We start from the raw sequence: 21,331 nt of genomic DNA, 5'->3' as shown, positions 1-21,331 counted from the left end.
GCAGCGCTAGCTGTGCCACCAGATATTCTGGGTTCTCGCCAAGGCTCTGTCGCAGCCGGCCGCGAGTGGGAGGTCCGTGGGGCGATGCACAATTTTTATTTATTTTATTTTTTATTTTATTTCACCTTTATTTAACCAGGTAGGCTAGTTGAGAACAAGTTCTCATTTACAACTGCGACCTGGCCAAGATAAAGCATGGCAGTGTGAACAGACAACAACACAGAGTTACACATGGAGTAAACAATAAACAAGTCAATAACACAGTAGGGGAAAAATTTGCCTATATACATTGTGTGCAAAAGGCATGAGGAGGTAGGCAATAAATAGGCCATAGGAGCGAATAATTACAATTTAGCAGATTAACACTGGAGTGATAAATCATCAGATGATCATGTGCAAGTAGAGATACTGGTGTGCAAAAGAGCAGAAAAGTAAATAAAAAGAAACAGTAAGGGGATGAGGTAGGTAAATTGGGTGGGCTGTTTACAGATGGACTATGTACAGCTGCAGCGATCGGTTAGCTGCTCAGATAGCAGATGTTTAAAGTTGGTGAGGGAAATAAAAGTCTCCAACTTCAGCGAAGACCAGGTTAGGGAGGGTTTGGCCGGTAGGGATATCCTTGTCTCATCGCGCACCAGCGACTCCTGTGGCGGGCCGGGCGCAGTGCGCACTAACCAAGGTCACCAGGTGCACGGTGTTTCATCCGACACATTGGTGCGGCTGGCTTCTGGGTTGGATGCACGCTGTGTTAAGAAGCAGTGTGGCTTGGTTGGGTTGTGTTTCGGAGGACGCAGGGCTTCGACCTTCGTCTCTCCTGAGCCCGTACGGGAGTTGTAGCGATGAGACAAGATAGTAACTACTAACAATTGGATACCATGAAATTGGGGAGAAAATAAAATACAATAAAAAATAAAATAAAAATAAAAAAAGGTAGGGGCTTGTATCATAAAACCAATCAGTATCTGGTGTGACCACCATTTGCCTCATGCAGCGCAAAATGTCCTTTGCATAGAGTTGTTCCGGGACGATGTGGACCGCGCCGACTTTCAATGTAGCAACTGCTTGCTTGCGGAGGACTACAGGAGCAAAGTGGCCACTCTTAGCAAGCAAGTAGCAAACCTACACCAGCTACTTGGGAATCCACACCCGCCTACTTTTTCCTTTTCTTCCACATCAGTAGCCGGACACCACTCTGGTCTGGTGGAAGTGTCGCCGCAGTGTCGGCTCTCCACAGCCGACTGGCCGGTGCTCAGCAGGGTTCCATCCCGAAGTGGTCTACCCCTTCCCTGGGGAACGGAGCTGTTCTTGACACAACTAACCAGCCATGGAGGTACATCACTCGCCGTGGAAGTCAAAGAAAGCATCCTCTGGAAATGGGGGTATCCTTGGAGAGGTTGTGCCCGGACATGACACAGACCAGAAACAGCTTTGCCGCCCAGGATCCAGAGGTTCCAGCACTTTCTTGCTTGGGTTCTTCCCATTCAAGATCGGATCCGGATGTACCTGCATCTTCGTCCTCTCCGGTGGCTTATACCTCGGGTTCAGATCCTTGGAGCTCCCACCCTCATCAGACCGTGAGGCTGCCTGAGAGACCGGCACATTTAACATCGCCAGCTGTCATCATAGGCAGCTCTATGGTGAGAAACATCTTGATTCCCAAGGCAAAAATCCAGGAGCACGAGCACAGGACATAACAAGGCTGATTCCGACTGTTCTACCCAGGTGTCACATTCCTGACCTTATTTCCTTTGTTTAGTCTTTGTTTAGTTGGTCAGGACGTGAGCTGGGTGGGCATTCTATGTTTTGTGTTTCTATGTTGGGTTTGTTGTTTGGCCTAATATGGTTCTCAATCAGAGGCAGGTGTTTGTCATTGTCTCTGATTGGGAACCATATTAAGGTTGCCTGTTTTCACTGTTTGTTTGTGAGTGATTGTTCCTGTTCGTGCGTTCATGTGTTTTATGTTCTCAGGTTTAGGACTGTAGCGTTTTCGGTTCCTTCTGTCAGTTTGTTGTTTTGTTTAGTTTGAATAGTGTTCGTTTCGTTTCGTCTTCGTCGCTTAATAAATTCAAGTATGTATTCAAACCACGCTGCGCTTTGGTCCGATCCTTGCTCCTCCTCAGACGAGGAGAATTACGACAGTCGTTACACCAGGAGCACGAGTACAGGACATAACAAGGCTGATTCCGACTGTTCTACCACAATAGCTGACAGACTTTCAGCACGCATATAGGGATGGAAACTCAACAAGCACAGAACTTACACAAATTACTGATGATTGGCTGAGAGAAATTGATGATAAAATTATTGTCTTGTTAGACTTCAGTGCAGCTTTTGACATTATCGATCATAGTCTGCTGCTGGAAAAACGTCTATAATGTGGATAAAGAGTTACTTGTCTAACAGAACGACATGCCACTGGCTTTGGGTAAGGCCAGTGTGTCTATGTATGCGGATGACTCAACACTATACGCGTCAGCTACTACAGCGACTGAAATGACTGCAACACTTAACAAAGAGCTGCAGGTAGTTTCGGAATGGGTAGCAAGGAATAAGTTAGTCCTAAATATTTCCAAAACTAAAAGCATTGTATTTGAGACAAACCATTCACTAAACCCGAAACCTCAACTACATCTCGTAATGAATAACGTGGAAATTGAGCAAGTTGAGGTGGAGTAATGCTGGAATGTATGGTGACCATGACCAACTGTCATGGTCAAAACATATTGAAACAACAGTTGCTAAGATGGGGAGGACAACACTATCAACAAGGTAGGTCCTACAGGCCCTGGTTTTGTCGCACCTGGACTACTGTTCAGTCGTGTGGTCAGGTGCCACAAAGAGGGACTTGGGAAAATTGCAGTTGGCTCAGAAAAGGCTGGCCCTTAAAAGTACACAGAGAGCTAATATTAATGACATGCATGTCAATCTCTCATGGCTCAAAGTGAAGAGAAATTGACTTCCTCATTACTTGTTTTTGTAAGAGGTGTTGACAAGCTGAAGGTACCGAGCTGTCTATTTAAAATACTAGCACACAGCTCGGACACCCATGCATACCGCACAAGACATGCCACCAGAAGTCTCTTCACAGTCCCCAAGTCCAAAACAGACTGTGGGAGGCGCACAATACTACATAGAGCCATGACTACATGTGAAAAAGAAAGTGTGAAATATTCAGAGGACTGCTGGCATTACACATCTGGCTAAAAGTCACTTTTATTGATAACTTTGACATCTTCTGGAAACAGAAGATACTCTACAGGAATGACAGAGTCCATCCAAATCATCTTGGCTCCTGGACTCTGTCCACGCATGTGTCACGTTCCTGACCTTATTTCCTTTATTTTGTCTTTGATTAGTATGGTCAGGGCGTGAGTTGGGGTGGGCATTCTATGTTATGTGTTTCTATGTTGGGTTCTTTTCTATTAGCCTTATATGGTTCTCAAATCAGGGACAGGTGCTTGACGTTTCCTCTGATTGAGAACCATATTAAGGTAGGCTGTTCTCACTGTTTGTTTGTGGGTGATTGTCTTCCGTGTTTGTGTATGTACCACACGGGACTGTTTCGTTTGTTCTAGTCTGTACCAGTTCGTGCATTCTTCGTGTTTATGTAAGTTCATATGTTCAGGTCGGTCTACGTTGTTTTTTTGTTTTGTAATTTCTCAAGTGTGTTACGTATTCGTCTTGCTTTAATAAATCATTCATGTCTTTATACCTCGCTGCGTTTTGGTCCGATCCCTGCTCCTCCTCTGACGAGGGGGAGAACATTCGTGACAGAATCACCCACCAACCAAGGACCAAGCGGCGTGGGAAAAAGCAGCAGCAGCGATCGCAGGATTTCTGGACATGGGAGGAATTACTGGACGGTAAAGGTCCATGGGCACAACCTGGAGAATATCGCCGCCCTCGTGAAGAGCTGGAGGCAGCTAAAGCCGAGAGGCGGCGGTATGAGGAGGCAGCACGGAAACAGGAGCAGAATCTGGACTACACTACGTGGGAGGAGATCGACAGGTGGGCGATCGACCCAGGGAGAATGCCGGAGCCCGCCTGGGATTCTCTGGCGCAGTGTGAGGAGGGATACCGGCGAATGGAGGCAGCACGACGACGCGGTAGGAAGCCTGTGAGTCAGCCCCAAAAAGTTCTTGGGGGGGGGAAACAACGGAGTGTGGCGAAGTCAGGTAGGAGACCTGCGCCAACTCTCCGTGCTTACCGTGGGAAGCGAGAGTACGGGCAGACACCGTGTTATGCGGTAGAGCGCATGGTGTCTCCTGTACGTGTGCTTAGCCCGGTGCGGGTTATTCCACCTTCCCGCACTGGCAGGGCTAGATTGGGCATTGAGCCAGGTGCCATGAAGCCGGCTCAACGCGTCTGGTCTCCAGTGCGTCTCCTCGGGCCGGCATACATGGCACCAGCCTTACGCATGGTGTCCCCGGTTCGCCAACACAGCCCAGTGCGGGTTATTCCACCTCCCCGCACTGGTCGGGTTACGGGGAGCATACAACCAGGTAAGGTTGGGCAGGCTTGGTGCTCAAGGGAGCCAGTACCTCTGCACGGTCCGGTATATCCGGCGCCACAAAAGGTTAAGAAACAAGGTCCATGAAGTCAATAACTTGCTTGTAACAGATGACATTCATATTCATATCTCTGAAACTCACTTAGATAATACCTTTGATGATACAGTGGTAGCAATACATGGTTATAACATCTACTGAAAAGACAGAAATGCCAACGGAGGTGGTGTTGCTGTCTATATTCAGAACCACATTCCTGTAAAGCTTAGAGACGATCTAATGTTAAATACTGTTGAAGTAATATGGCTACAGGTTCATCTGCCTCGCCTAAAGCCCATTCTTGTGGGAAGCTGCTATAGACCACCAAGTGCTAACAGTCAGTATCTGGATAATATGTGTGAAATGATTGATAATGTATGTGATATCAACAGAGAAGTATATATTCTGGGTGATTTCAATATTGACTGGCTATCATCAAGCTGCCCACTCTGGGAAAAAACTTAACTGTAACCAGTGCCTGCAACCTAGATCAGGTTGTCAGTCAACCTACCAGGGTAGTTACAAACAGAACAGGAATTAAGTCATCAACATGTAATGATCACATCTTTTCTAATGATGCAGAATTGTGCTTTAAAGCAGTATCCAAATCCATAGGATGTAGTGATCACAATATAATAGCCATATCTAGGAAAACCAAAGTTCCAAAGGCTGGGCCTAATAAGAGGTCATACAATAAGTTTTGTAGTGATTCATATGTTGATGATCTGTGGGGATCTGTCTGTGGTGTGTAATGAGGAGCAACCAGATGCTGCACTTGACGCATTTATGAAACTACTTATTCCAGTTACTAATTAGCACGCACCCACTAAGAAAATGACTGTAAAAACTGTTAAATCCCCTTGGATTGATGAGGAATTGAAAAATGGCAGTTAAGTCTGGCAGCCCAACTGATTGGCAAACTTACTGAAAATTAAGAAATCATGTAACTAAACTAAATGTAAAAAATAATAAACTACACTATGAAACAAAGATAAATTATCTAAAGAATGACAGTAAAAAGGTTTGGGGCACCTTAAATCACATTTTGGGGAAAAAAGTCAACTCGGCTCCTTCATTCATTGAATCAGATGGCTCATTCATCACAAAGCCCACTGATATTGCCAACTACTTTAATGACGTTTTCATTGGCAACATTAGCAAACTTAGGGATGACATGCCAGCAACAAATGCTGACACTACACATCCAAGTATATCGGACCAAATTATGAAAGACAAGAATTGTACTTTTGAATTCCGTAAAGTCAGTGTGGACGAGGTGAAAAAATGATTGCTGTCTATCATCAACAATGACAAGCCACCGGGGTCTGACAATCTGGATGGAAAATTACTGAGGATAATAGCAGACAATATTGCCACTCCTATTTGACACATCTTCAATTTAAGCCTAGTAGAGAGCGTGTGCCCTCAGGCCTGGAGGGAAGCTAAAGTCATTCCGCTACGCAAGAATAGTAAAGCCTCCTTTACTGGCTCAAATAGCCAACCAATCATCCTGTTACCAACTCTTAGTAAACTTCTGGAAAAAATTGTGTTTGACCAGATACAATGCTATTTTACAGTAAACAAATTGACAACAGAATTTCAGCATGCTTATAGAGAAGAACACTCAACAAGCACAGCACTTACACAAATGACTGATGATTGGCTGAGAGAAATTGATGATACAATGATTGTGGGGCTGTCTTGTTAGACTTCAGCGCTGTAACGTCCTGACCAGAGTTCTTATGTGTTTTGCTTGTTTAGTGTTGGTCAGGGCGTGAGCTGGGTGGGAATTCTATGTTGTGTGTCTAGTTTGTCTGTTTCTGTGTCCAGCCTAATATGGTTCTCAATCAGAGGCAGCTGGTAATCGTTGTCCCTGATTGAGAATCATATATAGGTGGCTTGTTTTGTGTTGGGATTTTGTGGGTGGTTGTTTCCTGTCTCTGTGTTTGTGTTATGCACCAGATAGGACTGTCTCGGCTTTCACGTTTGTTATTTTGTTATTTGTTAATGTTCACAGTTTACCGTCTAATTAAACATGTTGAACAATAACCGCGCTGAATGTTGGTCCTCTCCTTCAGCCCAGGAAGAAAGCCGTTACAAGTGCAGCTTTTGACATGATTGATCATAGTCTGCTGCTGGAAAAACATATGTGTTTTGGCTTTAAACACCCTGCTATAATGTGGATAAAGAGTTACTTGTTTAACAGAACACAGAGGGAAGCCTCTCAAACATAATCCAGGTAGAATCAGGAATTCCCCAGCGTAGCTGTTTAGGCCCCTTGCTTTTTTACATTTTTACTAACGACATGCTACTGACTTTGAGTAAAGCCAGTGTGTCTATGTATGCGGATAACTCAACACTATACACGTCAGCTACTACAGCGACTGAAATGACTGCAACACTCAACAAAGAGCTGCAGTTACTTTCAGAGTGGGTGGCAAGGAATAAGTTAGCCCTAAATATTTCTAAAACTTAGAGCATTGTATTTGGAACAAAACACTCAGTAAAACCCTAATCCTCAACTAAATATTGAATAAATAATGTGGAAATTCAGAAAGTTGAGATGACTAAACTGATTGGAGTAACCCTAGATTGTAAACTGTCATGGTCAAAACATATTGATCAAATCAAATCAAACTTTATTTGCCACATGCACCGAATACAAGTGTAGACTTTACCGGCTTACTTACAAGCCCTTAACAAACAGTGCAGTTCAAGAAGAGTAAAATATTTACCAAGTAGGCAAAAATAAAAAGTAATAATTAAAAGTAACACAATAGGAATAACGGGGGGCACCGGTACCGAGTCAGTGTGCAGGAGTACAGGCTAGTTGAGGTAATCTGTACATGTAGGTGGGGGCGAAGTGACTATGCATAGGTAACAAACAAACAGTGAGTAACAGCAGTGTACAAGATGGGGGGTCAATGTAAATTATCCGGTGGCGATTTTTATGAATTGTTCAGCAGTCTAATGGCTTGGGGGTAGAAGCTGTTGAGGAGCCTTTTGGTACCAGGACTTGGCGCTCCGGTACCGCTTGCCGTGCGGTAGCAGAGAAAACAGTCTTTAACTTGGGTGACTGGAGTCTCTGACAATTTTATGGGCTTTCCTCTGACACCGCCTATTATATAGGTCCTGGATGGCAGGAAGCTTGGCCCCAGTGATGTACTGGCCCGTTCGCACTACCCTCTTTAGCGCCTTACGGTCAGATGCCGAGCAGTTGCCATACCAGGCGGTAATGCAACCAGTCAGGATGCTCTCGATGTTGCAGCTGTAGAACCTTTTGAGGATCGGGGGACCCATGCCAAATCTTTTCAGTCTCCTGAGGGGGAAAAGGTTTTGTCATGCCCTCTTTACGACTGTCTTTGTATGTCTGGAACAAGATCATTCATTGGTGGACACCAAGGAACTTGAAACTCTGGACCCGCTCCACTAGAGCCCCGTCGATGGTAATGGGGGCTTGTTCGGACCGCCTTTTCCTATAGTCCATGATCAGCTCCTTTGTCTTGCTCACATTGAGGGAGAGGTTGTTGTCCTGGCACCACACTGCCCGTTCACTGACCTCCTCCCTATAGGCCGTCTCATCGTTGTCGGTGATCAGGCCTACCACTGTTGTCGTCAGCAAACTTAATGATGGTGTTGGAGTCATGTTTGGACACACAGTCGTGGGTGAACAGGGAATACAGGAGGGGACTAGGTACACACCCCTGAGGGGCCACAGTGTTAAGGATCAGCGTGGCAGATGTATTGTTGCCTACTCTTACCACCTGAGGGCGGACCCTCAGGCAGTTCAGGATCCAGTTGCAGAGGGAAGTGTTTAGTGCCAGAGTCCTTAGCTTAGCGATGAGCTTCTTGGGCACTATGGTGTTGAACGCTAAGCTGTAGTCGATGAACAGCATTCTCACATAGGTGTTCCTTTTGTCCAGGTGAGAAAGGGCGGTGTGGAGTGCGATTGAGATTGCATCATCTGTGGATCTGTTGGGGCGGTCTGCGAATTGGAGTGGGTCTAGTGTGTCCAGGAGGATGCTGTAGATGTGAGCCATGACCAGCTTTTCAAAGCACTACATGGCTACCAACATGAGTGCCACGGGGCGGTAATCATTTAGGCAGATTTCCTTCGCTTCCTTGGGCACAGGGACTATGGTGGTCTGCTTGAAACATGTAGGTGTTACAGACTCGGTCAGGGAGAGGTTGAAAATGTCAGTGAAGACACTTGACAGTTGGTCCGCACATGCTTTGAGTACACGTCCTGGTAATCCGTCTGGCCCAGCGGCTTTGTGAATGTTGACCTATTTAAAGGTTTTGTTCACATCGGCTACCGAGAGCGTTATCAGACAGTCATCCAGAACAGCTGGTGCTCTTGTGCATGCTTCAGTGTTGCTTGCCTCGAAGCGAGCATAAAAGGCATTTAGTAGCTAAGATTTAGTAGCTAAGATGGGGAGAAGCCTGTCTATAATAAAGCGATGCTCTGCCTTCTTAACAACACTATCAACAAGGCAGGTCCTACAGGCCCTAGTTTTGTCGCACCTTGACTACTGTTCAGTCGTGTGGTCATGTGCCACAAAAAAGGACTTAGGAAAAATGTAATTTGATCAAAACAGGGCAGCACGGCTGGCCCTTGGATGTACACAGAGAGCTAATATCAATAATATGCATGTCAATCTCTCCTGGCTGAAAGTGGAAGAGAGATTGACTTCATCACTACTTTTATTTATGAGAGGTATTGATATGTTGAATGCACCGAGCTGTCTGTCTAAACTACTGGCACACAGCTCGGACACCCATGCATACTGCACAATACATGCCACAAGAGGTCTCTTCACAGTCCCCACGAACAGAACAGGCACAGACACATGCATACAAGAACTACCCAGGAAGAGTAGCAGCTGCCTTGACAGCAGCTATTGGGGATCCATAATAAATACAAATACATCAGCAAACCTTTCACCCACACGACGCCAAACATATTGCGAGACCGGTTGGACGTACTGACAAATTCTCTAAAATGACATTGGTGGACATTCCTGCAGTCAGCATCCCAATTGCACACTCCTCAACTTGAAACTTGATTTGTGGCATTGTGTTGTGTGACAAAACTGCACATTTTAGAGTGACCTTTTATTGTCCCCTGCACAAGGTGCACCTGTGTAATGATCATGCTGTTTAATCAGCTTCTTGATATACCACACCTGTCAGGTGGACCATAGTACGCATTTATCCGGGTTGCCACAATTCCCTGTGGGTTTGAGCATTGGGCTGCCGTGGCAGTGTGCGAGTACACCCTTCATGGTTACTGTAGGTTTCCTGTGGGTTTCAGTGACACTGGTTGACGCTATGCAGTGCGCGTGCGTTTTACCAAGTCATGACTGGTGTTCTGTTGTTTTGGATTTGCGGTTCCTTGAACGAGTTCTGACATTTTAGGCTCACAAAGTTAGTGTTATTCTTGGAACCATGGGGTCTAGGGACTTGGGTTGTAGTGGCAGCGTGTCAGTATACATAGCCATGTTGTAGAAGGTTCTGGTTTGTTATATAGGGCTCTGACAGTTCAGGCCTCATGAGGTACTGACAATTCAGGCTTCTTAGGTAAGTATTAAGGTAGGGGAAAAAGGTGGCTGGAACCTGTGTGTGCTTGGCCTGCCGTGGGTCTCCTAGTTTGGTACCCTCTGAGCCGGCGTGGGGCTTGATTGTATGTCTGCATGTCTTATACCGAGAGACCGACTGAAAGGGAATGTACAGTAATGAATATAACTACTGTTCCCTGAAGGAGAGAATGTGGTATAACATATTTTGGCCTTGTGCAGTCAGGGGGTTTGGGCTTACTAAAGTGCGGTAAAGAATTTTGGAAATGCCAGAATTGTGGGGCTTCCGAGGGTGGGCTTGGCATCCATTGGCACGTTGGGCATGATTTCTGTTTGCTTCAGGTGAATAGTATTGATTGTTGACTCCCCTGAGTATGCTATACCTTCTCCCCTACTTCAGGGAACAGTTTTATTCATAACTGTACGGTTTCTGTAATAAGCAAGAACAGTGAGCTTACCTTTATTTAGCTTTCACCAACCAATCAAGGCGCATCCAACAAAGATGATGATGACGTGGATGACGGGACCTGGCATCCCGACTGTGACAGCGTAGTTACGGTCCTCTCTCTCCCGCTCTGGTTTTGGAATTGCAGTGACATCAAAATCTAAACGTCAACATACTGTAGCATATAACATCTAATCTAGCCTAGTGTGTGTGTGTGTGTGTGTGTGTGTGTGTGTGTGTGTGTGTGTGCGTGCACGGTGTTTCTATGCATCTGTCTTACCTAATTTCAATAGACAAATCGTTTTGATCTCCTTGGTGTCGTTGGCCCAGCTGACTTGGTTGCTGTGGTTACAGATGATGGAACCCCCTGCCACATAGACAGAGAGCAGGGGGACAGTGGAGGTCTCAGCCCCTCTACTCTCTCCTCCCACCTGAGAGCAGGTGCTGCTGTTACAGCTGGAGGTGAGAAAGGTGTTCTGAACTCTGCACTTCACAGTCACGTTACAGATGGCATTGATGTTGGAGTTAGATTCCACTGTCAGGACTGGAGGCTCAACTCTCTCTGAAAACAAATAGAATCCCTTTATTGTTTGTTTATTAACCTGAGTACATGAGATAGAGTACCAATGAATATGCCTAACCTGTACACCATGTTAGCTTGTTTCATTAAACTGTGTCACTGTAGAAAAAATAGAAAAACTGTCAGACATACCTTGTACTTGTATCAAGTATGTAGCAACATTTCTGTCATTGTCACCACTCACTACTGCATCATAAAGTCCACTGTCTCCTTCCTGTAGGTTCTTCAGTAGCAGAGAGAAGTCTCCCTCACTAAATTCAGCCTTACCTTTGTACCTTTCAAAGGTAGCTTTTGGGGGGTACTTTACAACATTGACTGCACTATTAAACTTCCAAAATAGCACATCAACATCTTGCAGTGTAACATTTGTCTGGACATTCAGGTGAACATCCTGTCCCTTCAGCACAAACACAGAGGTCTCAGCACTGGGCTCTGAAATAAACACAGAATACTTCATGTAAAAAGAATATGAAAAGCCCATCGTACAATGTGACAAATACAGCGGTAGGATATATGAATTTAGGAACGCAACCTCCTAAAGGAATATGTGGAAATGGATTGGTTTTGGAAATAGCCAAACTGGCTGACATTGTAATGATCCAATTTGCAGGCTTTGTAGTTTGGGCTGGAATTTCTCTATACACCCTATTTGCTAAATGGCTTAAAGATAAACCCATTAATAAGATCAGCTGCCTTTAGATCAACAGAGTCACAACCTTTGTTACAAGTAATACAGAAGTACTTTTACCATTAATAACTAGAATATGATACACACTATCAACTGTTCAGTTTCAGAAACCATTCAGCAAACTTAATGAAGTAAAAACTCCAGGAAGTACAAACTAATCTGCCTAACAGACATGTGTGAAAACAAGTTAATCTGTGCATTTCAGATAGTGAGAAGTTTCCATGCTTCAAATGGCGCTGTTGCGTAGTTTCCTGTCATTGACTTTCTTGTAACTGACACTGAACGTTTCCTCACAGTAGTACAGTACTGTATACTATCACCACCCAAGATTGCTGTATTACTCATTACTTGTGTTTTACAATTGTGTATAGCTTAAATTATTAAATAAAATAAATTGTTGCCTTAAAGTTAATTACACATTTTCAATTTAAAAGTCAATAAAGTTCAACACATCACAACACATAACTTAAAACTTCAGGAGATCATATGACTTCTTCTGAGTTCCTGTGTCACCCACTGATTGGACTGGTTAGACAACCAGTATACTGATTGGACTAGTTAGACAACCAGTATACTGATTGGACTAGTTAGACAACCAGTATACTGATTGGACTAGTTAGACAACCAGTACACTGATTCGACTGGTTAGACAACCAGTACACTGATTGGACTGGTTAGACAACCAGTACACTGATTGGACTGGTTAGACAACCAGTACACTGATTGGACTGGTTAGACAACCAGTACATTGGTTGGACTGGTTAGACAACCAGTACACTGATTCGACTGGTTAGACAACCAGTACATTGGTTGGACTGGTTATAAGCAGAGTAATCAGTACAAATGATACTGCCTGTTACTTACTAACCTACTAATCAGATTATTGACAGACATGTCTAAACAATGTAATAAATATCAGTATACAGATGTCTTAGAAAATGATCTCACCTGCTTGATGGAGGAGAGTTAGTAGAATAGCGAGGGTGAAACGCACGGTCGCCATACTTTGATAAATGACTAAACCTAAATGAGGAAGTATTGTCACATAGGCCTAGACTTCCTCTTCCTCCAGTAGCTTTTTACACCCATAACCGGAAGATTAACACATTCTGTTTGCCATTCTAACAAGTTCCATGGCATTTGAAATGACTTGATAACATTAGACATTTATGTAGGAACTGAACATGCACTTCAAACTCAGGTGTTTGTGAAATTAAAGACAGGGTATAATGCATTGTTATCATGTTACAAATCATCTTGTGTTACTATAAGATTTGTTATTGCGTAATTATAGTAGTTCCAAAATGTTTTAACATGTACATTTCTGGTAGGGCAGTCCCTACCAAATTACTGACACCCAAATAGGGGAGCCATGCGTTTCATTAACTATCAGAAAACAAATAATTCAGTCGACATTCATACCGGTCATAGATTATGGCGATATTGTCTATATGAGTGCAGCTGCCACTGTATTGAAGTCATTGGACACAGTTTATCATTGCACACTGCACTTTTTATTAAGGGCGACAGGTTCAGTACACATCACTGCATTCTGTATCAGAAATTAGTGTGGCCTTCTCTGAAGTCTCGTTTGTCGATGCATTGCACTCTTTTAGTTTATACCGCCATCCTGCATAAACCTCCGCCGTACCTTACTTTATTGTTAACTTACAGATGTACAAGACACCAGACCCAATCTCAGAGATGGAGAACTCTGGAGATCCCTTTGATCTCCACTGAGTTAGGTAAATCTGCTTTAGGTTTTTTCCCTTACTTATGGAATAATCTCTGTGTATTGATGTGTATATTGATGTGTATATTGATATGTATTATTGATGTGTATATTGATATGTATTATTGATGTGTATATTGATATCTAGTATTGATGTGTATATTGATCTGTATATTGATGTGTATATTGATCTGTATATTGATGTGTATATTGATGTGTGTATTGATGTATATTAATGTGAATATTGAGGTGTATATTGATGAATATTGATGTGTATTGATGTGAATATTGATGCATATATTGATGTATATAAATTGATTAATGTATTGATGTGAATATTGATGTGTTTATTGATGTGAATATTGATGTGTTTATTGATGTGAATATTGATGTGTATGTTGATGTGGATATTGACGTGAATATTGATGTATATTAATGTGTATATTGATGTTTATTGATGTGAATATTAATGTGTATAATGATGTGTATTCGGTGCTCATCTGTGAACGTGACCTTGGTCTCAGCATGACTCCCTGTCGAAATAAAGGATAAATAAAAGTATATGACTTTCAAAATACAGAAATACAGCCGGTATGATACAAAACTCAGCATCATATGATACAAAACTCAGCATCATATAATGCAAAACTCAGCATCATATGATACAAAACTCAGCATCATATGATACAAAACTCAGCATCATATCATGCAATACTCAGCATCATATAATGCAAAACTCAGCATCATATGATACAAAACTCAGCATCATATAATGCAAAACTCAGCATCATATAATACAAAACTCAGCATCATATAATGCAAAACTCAGCATCATATGATACAAAACTCAGCATCATATAATACAAAACTCAGCGTCATATAATGCAAAACTCAGCATCATATGATACAAAACTCAGCATCATATAATACAAAACTCAGCATCATATGATACAAAACTCAGCATCATATAATACAAAACTCAGCATCATATAATGCAAAACTCAGCATCATATGATACAAAACTCAGCATCATATAATGCAAAACTCAGCATCATATGATAAAAAACGCAGCATCATATAATACAAAACGCAGCATCATATAATGCAAAACTCAGCATCATATGATACAAAACTCAGCATCATATGATGCAAAACTCAGCATCGTATAATACAAAACTCAGCATCATATAATGCAAAACTCAGCATCATATGATGCAAAACTCAGCATCATATGATACAAAACTCAGCATCATATGATACAAAACTCAGCATCATATGATGCAAAACTCAGCATCATATGATGCAAAACTCAGCATCATATGATGCAATACTCAGCATCATATGATGCAAATCTCAGCATCATATGATGCAAACACAAACGAATCAAACTCAGATAAGTCGATCTGTTTTCACCATGAACACAAATGACACATTTGTCTGGACATTCAGGTGAACATCCTGTCCCTTCAGCACAAACACAGAGGTCTCAGCACTGGACTCTGAAATAAACACAGAATACTTCATGTAAAAACAAACGAATCAAACTCAGATAAGTCGATCTGTTTTCACCATGAACACAAATGACACATCACGCCATTGTGAACATTCACTCGACTTTGTGGGGAATATAACCACAAAACACAACTCAGAGTCCATACCTTGAAACAGTCCTGGAGGACTGCTTAGATACTTAACAAGTTGAACTGCCCTTGATAACAGCGACTGAGGTAATAGTCACTCAGATTGCAACACGTGGAAGGGAATCTCCAAAACACACTTCTGATGGTTGACACACATGCCACTAATAAATAGAACCCTCCATTCAGGAGGAAAGTTATTAGAAGTCATGAACCATGATCACACTTCATACAACTGGTTCAGTGCTTATGGAGTACTTCCGTTGTGAGGTTAGCTCCGTGGAAAACATAGCTATGAAATAAACTCCTTCATACCTATTACCACTACAATGGTGTAAGACAAATTGACTTGTAGTAAAACCACTACAGATCCCCTTGGCATATGGCTTGAAGTCAGCACCGATTCTTACTGACACACGGTCATTGACACGGAAATGATCTAATGAAATCAGACTCATTCTGAACAGGTTGCAGCCTACCAGCATTTTAGATTTTCTTTCCATTGGCCTGTGTGCTTGTGTAAGCATAAACACATATGTACAATGGAACATTTAATGAGGATTTATACTAGGATCACTTAACGGCATGAGCAAAATACCAGCCTTGGTAAAGTTGGAAATTTACTCTGAAGCCCCTATGACTCTACAGCTACATTAATCACCAGTTTCTCCCCAGAGGTCCATAGGGCATCCCTGTAGACTGTTCGAAGCTAGTGCTTTACAGCTGTAGAATTATCATGTAGTTATCAACTTAGGATAGTGCCCTAAGCAACACAGCGCTAAGTAGGATCACCCTAGATATGACATTTAATAAAATGCCACGATAGAGTCATTTAGCCAAGACCGTGGACGTATATAGAATATAGTCCAATTAGATGATTACGGTGTGGTAACTATATTTTGTATATATTCTGTTTGTGTTTTTATAAAAAATATATTTTATTTTTGACACTTAGGAAGTGATAGAGCCTCAAACAAGTTCCCCATACAACCACCAGTTAGTGCCACAACGCCGTTCATTTGGGGAAGAAATGTAATGATGTATTTCGTGAGTGTTGTGCGTCAGTGTATTTATCCCTGTGTTTCATGTCTCCCTGTGCCAGTTTGTCTTGTCTGTTTCAAGTCAACTAGTGTGTTTTTCCTGTGCTCCTGCTTTTGCTATTCTCTCTTTTGCTAGTCCTCCCAGTTTTGACCCTTGCCTGTTTTCTGGACTCTGTACCCGCCTGCCTGACCAGTCTACCTGCCCTGACTTTGAGCCTGCCTGCCACGCTGTACCTCCTGGACTCTGATCTGGTTTTGACCTTGTGCCTGTCCACGACTATTCTCCTGCCTACCCCTTTTGGATCTAATACATATCAAACACTCAAACCATCTGCCTCCCGTGTCTGCAATCTGGGTCTGGCCATGAGCACTTATAACGATGATCCACAAACCAGGACATCCCGTGGTCATCCTTCCAAGATTGAACCCACCAGAGGGGGAGTGCCATGACTGTTCTGTGAGGATCACAATGGGTCAGATCAGCTTGGCAATGGTTGACAATAACCTGACCTTCTCTCACCCACAGAAGGATGGAGGAGGAAACTGGGCCAGTTTGACAATTCACATCCTGTTGTAAATTACAGGAGAAGGGGGCTCTTTCTCCCCCTCCAGTATGAACAAAAGGACTATCTTTGAAAACAGGCTTTTACTGCCGAAACTAACACGTTCAAAAGTGAATACTGGAACAATATTTCTAACTTAACTTTTTAGGGATAGGGGGCAGCATTTTCAATTTGGATGAATAGCGTGCCCAGAGTGAACTGCCTCCTACTCTGTCCCAGATGCTAATATATGCATATTATTATTACTAGTGGATATAAAACACTCTGAAGTTTCTAAAACTGTTTGAATGATGTCTGTGAGTATAACAGAACTCATATGGCAGGCAAAAACCTGAGAAAAGATTCAACCAGGAAGTGGGAAATCTGAGGCTGGTCAATTTTCAACTCCTCGCCTATTGAAATCCCAGTGGGATATGGATCTGTTTGCACTTCCTACGCCTTCCACTAGATGTCAACAGTCTGTAGAACGTTGAATTAAGCTTCTACTGTGATGTGGGGCCGGATGGGAGCTGTTTGAGTCAGTGGTCTGGCAGAGTGCCAGGTTCTGGTCAAGCGCATTCCACATGATATCGACTTGCGTTCCATTACTTCTATAGACACAAAGGAATTTTCCGGTTGGAACGTTATTGAATATTTATGATAACAACATCCTAAAGATTGATTCTCTACTTAGTTTGACAAGTTTATTCGACCTGTAATATAACTTTTTTAAGTTTTCGTCCGAATTTCGCCTGGACCTGCGCGAGCGTTTGGATATGTGTACTAAACATGCCGACAAAAATAGCTACTTGGACATAAATAATGGACATTATCGAACAAAACAAACATTTATTGTGGAACTAGGATTCCTGGGAGTGCATTCTGATGAAGATCATCAAAGGTAAGTGAATATTTATAATGCCATTTCTGACTTCTGTTGACTACACAACATGGCGGATATCTGTTTGGCTTGTTTTGTTATCTGAGCGCTGTACTCAGACCCTAGGGGTCCCTGGTGTAATTGCAAGGGGTCCGTGAAATAAAAAAGTGTAATGAACGTATTCAGTACCACAAGGTTTCCAGTAACTTTACATATAATATAGAGGGGGTGGAGGTCCCTGAGGACCGCTCGAAACCTTGCCTGCCTTGCCTCAACAATATGCATGGGTTCCAGTACCCCAAAAAAGGTTGAGAACCACTGCTATACACACTACTGAACAAAATAACCAAACATATGTTTGCGGGTTTCAATGGATCCAACAAATTAATGGCAGATATTTTCCCTCTTGAGACTGTCCAGCCTGTCTTTATGTACATTACAGACAACTACGCCGTTCAGTCTCTCTTGGCCCATGCTAGCCCGTAGCCAAGTCTTTAAACTGCGGAGTGCACTGAAACTCCTCTCAGCCTCACATGAACACACTGGCACCACAAACAAAATTCTGATCAGCACCTCAACTTGGTCAACCAACCCCTGCACCTCCACCGGAAGCCTCCTGAGGACCTCTGCTGCCTCTCCACTGCTGCTACAGGGGTATTTGTTGTGAGAGAGAGGGATCTGCACTGAAAGAGAATCTATGTTCAGTTCTGGGTACTGATCTAGAGACTCATCCAACTCCCCCGTGAGAAGCGCTCTTTCCAACTTTTGCAGGACGTTTAGACTGTCCTGGTCAAAACGGTCGCCAAACTGAACCTCCACACCATCCAACACTTAAAGAAATTCTGCCCTATAGTGATCCACTGCTTTGCCAGCAAATCTTCTTGAGTGCGTCTCAATGGATTCAATAGAGTCAATCAATGTTGTTGCTTTCTCATACAGTCAAAGGTAGCTTTTGTCATTTCTCGTGCCCCTAAGAGATGACCGCACACACTCGACTGCAGCCTGCATACCAGAGACAGTCTGAGTTTTCTTCTGCAGTGAAATGTTTAGACATTCAAGCTCTCCAAGAACAGCAGAGGCAAGTGTGAGGCCCAACACAGTCTTGCCTTTGCTGAAGTGCTCGAATAAGCCACTGGCAGTTGAAGCTGTCTTGGATGCAGTTTTTGCCATCTCCTCTAGGCTGCTTAGTACCCGCTCATACTGCCCTAGCACAGCTCTAATAGCAGTATTCCGCACAGTCCACCTTGTTGGACATAGGGGTTTCAGGGTGGTCAGATTTGTATCTTTGGGCGTGACAATTGATTCAAACATGCTCTTAAACTTTCCTGACTGGCCATAGAGGACACCTAACTGATGGACCAAGAAAGGGAATCCCGGATCAGTGGGGAGGCTGAGCAGCCAGCCTGTTTAATCAGATTTACACAGTGTGCTCCACAATGCACATAGAAAGCTAATGGCTGCTGCCTCCTCACAATTGCCTGTGCACCTGTGTATTTTCCTGCCATGTTTGAGGCACCATCGTAACTCTGCCCACGTAAGCCAGACATGGGCAAATTGAGCCTCAACAACACTTTCACAATTCCCTCGCCTGTTGTCTCCGACACCCTGTATAGCCCAATAAACTCCTCGTGAGGGACAAGGCCATGGTCAACGTAACGCAGACAGACACTCCTGTTCAGCACCAGAGACATCTTGAGTACCATCAACAATTACTGAAAATTGTACAATCGGAAGAGACCTAATCTCAGCTGCAATGCCTCGAATGACTGTATTGGCCATGATGTTCAGAATTTCATTCTGTGATTAGGGGCCTGTGTACATTGTGGTACGCTCTATTAACCACTTCAGTAAAATGGGATCATCCTCTTCTGCCCTACGTTTCAAAAGCTGGTATAAATTCCCACTGTCATCCGTGTGGCCTCTAAAGGCTTGTCCCTGTCTTACTACATGCCGCACCGAACTAACAATTTTCATCAAGCAATGCCTTGCATCCTCCTGCTGTTTACCCCACATGCTGGATAACTGGACACTGATTGGATTTAGCTGGTGTGCTGTTACAGTTAAAAAGTGGCAGTTTTGATGTGCTGTGAATTTTTCAATGGCTTTTCTCCAGTTCCTAAATCCTGCACTAATGAAGGCAGCATCTGCTCTTTGTCCAAAAGATGGCTGGCTTGAAAACCCTTTGCAACAGTGAAAACACAACACTCCTTTTATTGATGGATTATAATGTAGCCAGGGGAAATCGCGAAACCATCTCTCTTGAAACGTCAACACTCTGTTGGCAAGAGTTTGCGGTTCTATAAATTGTGGATGTGGCTGATATAGTTTTGTGCCATCACTGAGGTAACTGGACAATGCTGGGCCACTGTCCCCTATACTGGTGCTGCTGGCAACAATGGTGAAACCTGGTCCTGCCTTTCCCTTTCACCACCCTCACTGACTCACAGTCTGTCTCCTAGAAAATAAAGAAGGTGTTTGCCGTACTCCTAACTACCGGTACCCAAAACTACACAATTAATCACAACAGCAATACCATTGCCTTAAAGAAATCTTAGTTCAGTCACCAGTTTAAGTTGAGAGTGGGGGTAGAACCTTTCATAATGTTGCCAAACAAAGACTCAACAAACTTACCTGAGACTCCCTGTCTCTGCCAGTCTGTCCCTGCATATCTGTCCCCAACTCTGCTGTCTGTGTGCCATCTGTTGCCTGCTCTGCCTAATGACATCATTGTGAAACATTTACATTAGCATTTCACTTCTTTCTTATGAACATTTTATGAACTAGTCTTTGAGATATTAGGCTACTAGGGTTCTTACTTTGCGTTTTGGTGTACTGAAAAAAACTCTGATGTCCGTCTTTTTTCTTTTTTTTTTCTACCTGGCTGGCTGGCTGGTAAGGGAATATTTATGATGTAATTTCGTATTTCTGTTGACTCCAACATGGTGGAGAAATGTTGTTTCTATCTGAGCGCCGTCTCAGATTATTGCATGGTTTGCTTTTTCCGAAATTTCTTTTGAAATCTGACACAGCGGTTGCATTAAGAACAAGTGTATCTTTAATTCTATGTAAAACATGTATCTTTCATCAAAGTTTATGATGAGTATTTCTGTTATTTGATGTGGCTCTCTGCAATTTCTCCGGATATTTTGGAGGCATTTCTGAACATGGCGCTAATGTAAACTGAGATTTTTGGATATAAATATGCACATTATTGAACAAAACATACATGTATTGTGTAACATGATGTCCTATGAGTGTCATCTGATGAAGATCATCAAAGGTTAGTAATTAATTTTATCTCTATTTCTGCTTTTTGTGACTCCTATCTTTGGCTGGGAAAATGGCTGTGTGTTTTTTGGACTTGGCGGTAATCTTACATAATCATATGTTGTGTTTTCGCTGTAAAGCATTTTTTAAAACGGACACAATGGGTAGATTAACTTTTTTGGGGCACCCCCCCTTCTTCTCAATTTCCGCCTAAAGACATACCCTAATCTAACTGCCTGTAGCTCAGGCTCAGAAGCAAGGATATGCATATTCTTGGTATCATTTGAAAGGAAACACTCTGAATTATGTGGAAATGTGAATTGAATGTAGGAGAATATAACACAATAGAGCTGGTAGAATAAAATACAAGGAATTAAACATACGTTTTCTGTTTTTT

At 42.9% G+C, this 21,331-nt stretch overlaps 1 protein-coding gene across 2 annotated transcripts in view; it reads right to left on the bottom strand.

The window, feature by feature from the left end:
* LOC139550241 (SLAM family member 9-like) overlaps positions 1-21,331 on the bottom strand; it is a 138,728-nt gene that overhangs the window by 14,132 nt on the left and 103,265 nt on the right. The window contains exons 1-4 of one of the 2 annotated variants that reach the window (XM_071360986.1): positions 12,785-12,922; positions 11,281-11,580; positions 10,849-11,130; positions 10,582-10,698 (exon numbers count right to left, since the gene is read on the bottom strand). In XM_071360986.1, the coding sequence (XP_071217087.1) occupies positions 10,595-10,698; positions 10,849-11,130; positions 11,281-11,580; positions 12,785-12,839 (741 nt within the window). In that variant the 5' untranslated portion in view covers positions 12,840-12,922 and the 3' untranslated portion in view covers positions 10,582-10,594. Of the gene's footprint in view, positions 1-10,581; positions 10,699-10,848; positions 11,131-11,280; positions 11,581-12,784; positions 12,923-21,331 lie in introns of those variants that run through there. The other variant, XM_071360987.1, reaches the window with a different exon arrangement.

This window comes from Salvelinus alpinus, chromosome 23 (assembly GCF_045679555.1).
Source record: "Salvelinus alpinus chromosome 23, SLU_Salpinus.1, whole genome shotgun sequence".
NCBI lineage: Eukaryota > Metazoa > Chordata > Actinopteri > Salmoniformes > Salmonidae > Salvelinus > Salvelinus alpinus.
This window is presented reverse-complemented; position numbering and strand designations above follow the sequence as displayed.